Source organism: Mizuhopecten yessoensis, unplaced genomic scaffold (assembly GCF_002113885.1).
Source record: "Mizuhopecten yessoensis strain PY_sf001 unplaced genomic scaffold, ASM211388v2 scaffold10661, whole genome shotgun sequence".
Lineage (NCBI taxonomy): Eukaryota > Metazoa > Mollusca > Bivalvia > Pectinida > Pectinidae > Mizuhopecten > Mizuhopecten yessoensis.
In genome coordinates this window covers 389,528-396,724 of record NW_018408658.1, presented here as the reverse complement: position 1 = coordinate 396,724, position 7,197 = coordinate 389,528, and the positions used below count along the sequence as shown (strand labels likewise).

Genomic DNA, 7,197 nt, shown 5'->3' with positions numbered 1-7,197 from the left:
CACTACCAGGCCATGAGCTCACTCCCAGGCCAATATATCACTACCAGGCCATTATCTTACTACCAGGCCATTATCTCACTACTACCACGCCATTATCTCACTACCAGGCTATTATCATCTCACTACCAGGGCATTTACTCACTACCAGGGCATTATCTACTACCAGGCCATTATCTCACTCCCAGGCCATTATCTCACTACCAGGCCATTATCTTACTACCAGGCCATTATCTACTACCAGGCCATTATCCCACTACCAGGCCATTATCTCACTACCAGGCCATTACCTCACTACCGGGGCATTAACTCACTACCAGGCCATTATCATCTCGCTACAAGGGCATTAACTCACTACCAGGGCATTATCTCACTCCCAGGCCATTATCTCAGTACCAGGCCATTATCTACTACCAGGCCATTATCCCACTACCAGGCCATTATCTTACTACCAGGCCATTATCTACTACCAGGCCAGTATTTCACTACCAGGCCATTAACTCACTACCAGGCCATTATCTCACTACCAGGCCATTATCTTACTACCAGGGCATTAACTACTACCAGGCCATTATCTCACTACCAGGCCATTAACTCACTACTAGGTCATTATCATCTCACTTCAAGGGCATTAACTCACTACCAGGCCATTATCTCACTACCAGGTCATTATCTCACTACCAGGCCATTATCTCACTACCAGGCCATTATCTCACTACCAAGCCATTATCTCACTACCAGGGCATTAACTACTACCAGGCCATTAACTCACTACTAGGGCAGTATCTACTACCAGGCCATTACCTCACTACCAGGGCATTAACTCACTACCAGGCCATTATCTACTACCAGGCCATTATCTCACTACCGGGCCATTAACTCACTACCAGGCCATTATCTCACTACCAGGCCATTATCTCACTACAAGGGCATTAACTCACTACCAGGGCATTAACTACTACCAGGCCATTATCTCACTACCGGGCCATTAACTCACTACCAGGCCATTATCTCACTACCAGGCCATTATCTCACTATTATCTTACTACCAGGCCATTATCTCACTACCAGGCCATTATCTACTATCAGGCAATTATGTCACTACCGGGCTATTATCTCACTATCAGGCCATTATCTCACTACCAGGCCATTGTCTCACTACCAGGCCATTATCCCACTACCAGGTCATTATCCCACTACCAGGCCATTATCTCACTACCAGGCCATTATCTCACCATTATCTTACTACCAGGCCAGTATCTCACTACCAGGCCATTATCTCACTACCGGGCCATTATCTCACTATCAGGCCATTATCTCACTACCAGGCCATTATCTTACTACTAGGCCATTATCTCACCATTAACTCACTACCAGGCCATTATCATCTCATTACCAGGCCAGTATCTCACTACTATTGTCAGTACCATCATATCAGGTCTGCAGCCAAAGTGTGATACAGCATACTCTATAAGTTATATAAAGTTTAAGTTGTATGTGGATTTTGAAGAATTCAAAAGATCTTTTGATCAATCTTGCACAATCCTCTACTCAAAAATGTTTCTTCTATCCAACAATGAATCTTTTAATTATCACAGCTATCCCTCATAGCAGACTGAAAGAACGACCATGCTCTCTTAAGGATCTCGCAGGGAAATAAGCCATTTCTTTTTGCGATACGAAGTTGGACGTTTTTTATTATGCTCGTTAGAAAGCCTTGTGGTTTGTTGTCAATACTAAAGTTCTTGATGTGAGGATGTGACGTTACTTAGATTTACATCTCTGTTGTCATCGATGAACCAGAAGGCGCTTACCTTTTCGGAACACTTGGTATTATTATCCTTGTACTTTCATTAAGGGTTTCAATGTATATTTTCCTTTGCTCATATTTTGCCCTAGTTTTATCGGTTTTGATTCCGAATGATGGTTTTTGTTGACACTTCGGTATTCTTTTTGGTTTTTGCTTCCAAGTAAACATGACCCATTGGCTGAGAAAAAAACTGGAGTACTGGTGTACTTATATATCATCAAAGTATCAAGGCTTGAGTACTGGTGTACTTATATATCATCAAAGTATCAGGGCTCTACATCAAGACCTTACGATTATTTTGATAATGATTTTTAAAACAAGCAAGCCCAGTTCGTCTAAAAAGCACTGTAATCAAGGTACCTACTGACCAAATATCAGGACCTTGGACGTATTGAACTTACATGGGTTCCAAAATATACATAGGGTAAGATTCCACTGCTGGTCTACATAACACACCGGAGTATCATAGCTCTAGATCTTATGGTTCTTTAGAATATCCTGCTTGATTATTTTAACATATATTTGACCCATGTGACCTTGAAAGTCAAGGTCATTTATTATACAGAAACTTAATTGCATTTTGTCTCTGGTACCTGCAGGCAAAATATTATGACCTTGGTTTTTCAGCTTTCAAAAATTAACTGAAGAAAACTGCTAAAGAAACAGCAGACAGTTGGTTGACACTGCACCATACCATGTATGGTTAAACATCAACTATAGCGTTGTCTGCTTTTCAAAATGCAACAAAAGCATTCTTTTTTTAAATGAGGTTATTTAACCATACTTTTATTTTTTATTTTTTGTATGCAATGATTCTGATACAACTTTTTGGCAAATTTATATTGCACTGTAATTATTATTGATATAAATTTAATTTTATATACATGATGTTGCACAAAAAAGGCAGATATAACAACACAAAGTTTAAGTGATTATGATAATTTTTTTTTTATCTCAAACAGGGTGAAGAAAATATTTTCACCAAGGTTGATTATGGTATTCTTTTTCTGTTAAAGATGTACATAATAGTGTATGAACTGTTACAATAAGTGTGGTGATTGGGTCATTGTTTGGGTAGATTAGTGGAACAAGGTGAGTTGAACATATGTTTTATTTAGAAAATATAAGGAGTCATAAATAGTGTCACAGTTTTATTTACAAATTTTTTATCAACTTGTACAATGAATTACAAGCTTAATTTGAACACTTTTTAGTCTACAAAAATAAGACCATCGTATATATGGATTGGACAACAATAAAAAGATGATTTTTACAATGAACTGTGTTCCCCATTTAATCAAAACATGTACTATAAACAATATGAACTACAATACTACAGTATTCTGACAAACTGACAAAGCTGACTTATATACATAACATATAGTTGATGAATGTCTACCTGTCTGTCAGTATACAGTCATGTTTTGGTGTTAACCCTTTCACCCCTATGCCACTTAAGTAGATCCTTCCATGCATTGATATGGATTAGTTCATTACGGTCTACAGTGGTGAAAGGGTTAATTAAACAGATGTAGATTCTTCTGTAATGTTAATGTTAGATGTTTCCGTCCTCCCCTCTCTAAATTAAATTGCCATGTACCACCTGAACATGCTAAGCCTCAAATTACAATTTCCATCTACAGTAATTAATCAGTATGGCTAGATGTCACAGCTGGACAGTTCAGATTTGATTTGTTTCCTTCATGAACCATTTTCAAGTTCAGATTTCATGAATTTCCTTCACAAAATATTTCATACAGCCCAAACAAATGATCTTTCTTAAATCCTCCTTAAAGCTTGTCTTATCAGTGTCAGTTACACAGATCTATTCACAGTTACTTTCCCAAGTCACAAGAATTCCAGGGTGATGTGTTATGTATTGCGTATCCCCAGTGCCTGCTCCAGTTCCATACGTCTCTGCTGGACCTGAAATAATCGATGTTAGACCTTCGTCATCGCAACGTCTCCATACGTATAAATATGTTGTAAAGTTTGACATCTGAAATGCCTGCAAATTTTTTAGCTGAACGAAAAGAGTGAAACATTTTAAGAATTCGACAAGCCCTATGTCAATCTCTTTCCTTTTATTACATACAGAACTTAATTTTCTTCCTTCAATCACACACAAATCTACTCATTTTTAGTTTTATTTTCAAATTTGTTTCTGTTAATTAGGACAATGTTGTAATGATGTAAGTAGTTTTTATAACTGATACAGCATGTGTACAGTGCTATGACAATGCGTCTAGAGTCCTACGTACCTTGCCGTAGAAGTAGCGACACACCGCCTCCTGCGACCATGGTTTGTAGTAATAGTCAGCACGTCTTTCCTCCTCAGGGTTGCCAGCAACATCTGTGATCGTCTGTAATTAGAGCAAATCATTACTGATCATATCAAGTTAACAGTGACTTCAAACATGCGTTTGTTTGTTTGTGTTTTATATCCTATTAACAGCTATGGTCATTTAAGGACGTCATGTGCCAGGTTTTGGTGGTGGAGGAAAGCCAGAGTTACTGGAGAAAAACCACCAACCTACAGCCAGTACCCGACGTCCTATTAACAGCTATGGTCATTTAAGGACGTGCAAGGTTTTGGTGGTGGAGGAAAGCAGGCGCTACTGGAGAAAAAACACCAACCTACGGCCAGTACATGGCGACTGCCCCATGTAGGTCTTGAACCTACGACCCAGTGGTGGATGACTAGTGGTAGCAGAGTGAAATGCAAATAAGATACAGAAAGGTCAGCTTGTAAAATGAAATAGGTGTGAAATCAAATTCATCTATAAAGCACTGCTTGAATTCGTTACTGACATGTTTAATGGACATCAGGGTCCCCTCCAACAAGAGAATACCAAGGTGTAAACAAAACAAAACCAGGAGAGAAGATGAACAAAGGAAGGATTTACATTGAGACCCATGAAAAAATACAAGTAGGATAACTCCAGTTAGTCCAAGGGTAAGTATCTCCTGCTGCATTAATGATAACCGCCATGTTAATATAGATCAACTCCAGGCAAGACCATGTTCTCAAAGAGACATCAGGGGTAGTGACAATGAGATCACAATGCATGCTAATAATGAGGATAATAAAATATTTTCGTATTGCACAGGAAGGTAGATTAATTTCCAATGAGATCATAGCATCATCTCAAAAGCCGGTGTTACATAAGTTTGTCTTCAACTCTACAATTATACCGGGACAGTCTTGTTCCTTGTGTTAATTCCTACCTTGAGGTCACGTGTTTGAGAGATGAGCCAATTGTTGATGAACTCCTGAGGATCCTTGGCGAAGCTCAGGAAGAATTCGCGGTTAGTCTTCAGCTGGTTTATGGTCTCCACAGTCTCGTGAATCTAAAGGTCAAAGAAAAGATCCAACAAGACGTGACTTACGACAATTTGATAATGGACCGACCTGTAATAAAATACTGCAGAACTTTTGTGACTGTGTGAATTTCAACATATTTCTTTTCTTAAACCATTCACCCCTGAAGACACATTTGAACTCTTCCAATTCAAAGGTCGGAATAGTTCATTATAAATGTTCAGGGGTGAATGAGTTAAAGCAAGGTTTATTGTATCCAATAACCTTAAAACTGCAAAGTTGAACACTACACAAAGGTTTAACATCAGCACCAAAACAACACTGCTAAAATCAACGCTGTATACAGTGATTTACATCATTATCTTCAGATCTCATTCTGTGAATATCATCATTATCTTCAGATCTTTATTGTGAATGTCAATATATACATGCCAGTTTTACTCAAACCAAATTCCCTAATACCGACAGGCCTAATACATTGTTTAACATTAGTCAATGCCCTGACAGGTTTTGCCATAATTTTATTGATGACAAAGTCTTTCTCATGCTTTTCAGAATCCATGCAATCTGAAGTGGACATGAAAACAACAAATCTTCAATACATTTCTTGAAAGGTTTATTATAAGGACCCAGTACTAAATATCTTTCAAGAATCATAAATATCTTAACTGATAAACAAGGTTATACAGTAGAGGTAGGACCTCATTGGTTTTCACAGTTTTTAGCTTACCTGGCCCAAAGGGCCAAGTGAGCTTATGCCATGGTGAGGCGTCCGTCGTCAATATTTTCCTTTAAACAACTTCTACTCAATAACCAAAAGGCCTAGGATGATGATATTTAGCCAGAAGCAAACTGGGATAAAGGGCTACCAAGTTTGTTCAAATAAATGACCTTCACTTATTTTCAAGGTCACAGGGGTCAAATATGTTAAAAACTTTAAACAACTTCTTATGAATAACCAATATGCCCAGGGTGATGATATTTGGACTGTAGCATGCAGGGATGAAGGGCTACCAAGTTTGTTCAAATGAATGACCTTCATCCATTTCCAAGGTCATAGGGCTCAATTGTCTTAAAAAATCTTTAAACAACTTCTTCTGAATAACTAAGAGACCTAGGATAATGATATTTGGCAAATAACATGCTGGAATGGTGGGCTACCAAGTTGGTTCAAATAAATGACCTTCACTTATTTTCAAGGTCACAGGGGTCAAATATGTTAAAAACTTTAAACAACTTCTTTTCAATAACCAAAAGGCCCAGGATAATGATATTTGGCAAGTAACATGCTGGGATGAAGGGCTACCAAGTTTGTTCAAATGAAAGACCTTGACCAACTTTCCAGGTCACAGGGGTCAAATGTCTTAAATCTTCAAACAACTTCTTCTCAATAACCAAAAGGCCCAGGGGACTGATATTGGGCCAGAAGCATGCTGGGATAAAGGGCTACCAAGTTTGTTCAAATAAATGACCTTCACTTATTTTAAAGGTCACAGGGGCCAAATATGTTAAAATCTTTAAACAACTTCTTATGAATAACCAATATGCCCAGGGTGATGATATTTGGACTGTAGCATGCTGGGATGAAGGGCTACCAAGTTTGTTCAAATGAATGACCTTCATCCATTTCCAAGGTCACAGGGCTCAATTGTCTTAACAAGAGGCCCATGGGCCTTAACGGTCACCTGATATATTTATACAGAGAGTTGATTATTGTTTTTACCATGAACCGAAATATTATTCAAAGTGACAACAAGAGGTCCAATGGGCCTGCATCGCTCACCTGGTATAAAACTCACACTTGTAACCTTAAAAGTGATCTAAAATAAAGCTACAGGCAAAATATCAGTATTTATGATTAAAATTCATTCAAAAGACCCTGTTATTTTTTTTTAAAACATTTCACCCCTGTGATTGAAAGTCGAACAAAGTCATTATGTTGAACACATTGTATAGCCTTTCATCTCAGGATGCAACTTGCAAAGTATAAACATCCTGGGACCCATGGTTATTCATAAGAGGTTGTTTAAAGATTTTAAACAAATTTGACCCCTGTGACCTTGAATAT

At 38.2% G+C, this 7,197-nt stretch overlaps 1 protein-coding gene across 4 annotated transcripts in view; it reads right to left on the bottom strand.

Moving 5' to 3' along the window:
* Positions 1-2,943: 2,943 nt before the first annotated feature.
* Positions 2,944-7,197, bottom strand: part of LOC110461780 (SWI/SNF-related matrix-associated actin-dependent regulator of chromatin subfamily D member 1-like) — a 26,985-nt gene continuing 22,731 nt past the window's right edge. For all 4 annotated transcript variants that reach the window (XM_021515436.1, XM_021515438.1, XM_021515437.1 and 1 more), the window contains 3 exons: positions 5,036-5,158; positions 4,069-4,170; positions 2,944-3,733 (listed from right to left, as the gene is read on the bottom strand). In XM_021515436.1, coding sequence (XP_021371111.1) covers positions 3,680-3,733; positions 4,069-4,170; positions 5,036-5,158 — 279 coding nt within the window. In that variant the 3' untranslated portion in view covers positions 2,944-3,679. The remainder of the gene's footprint in view (positions 3,734-4,068; positions 4,171-5,035; positions 5,159-7,197) is intronic.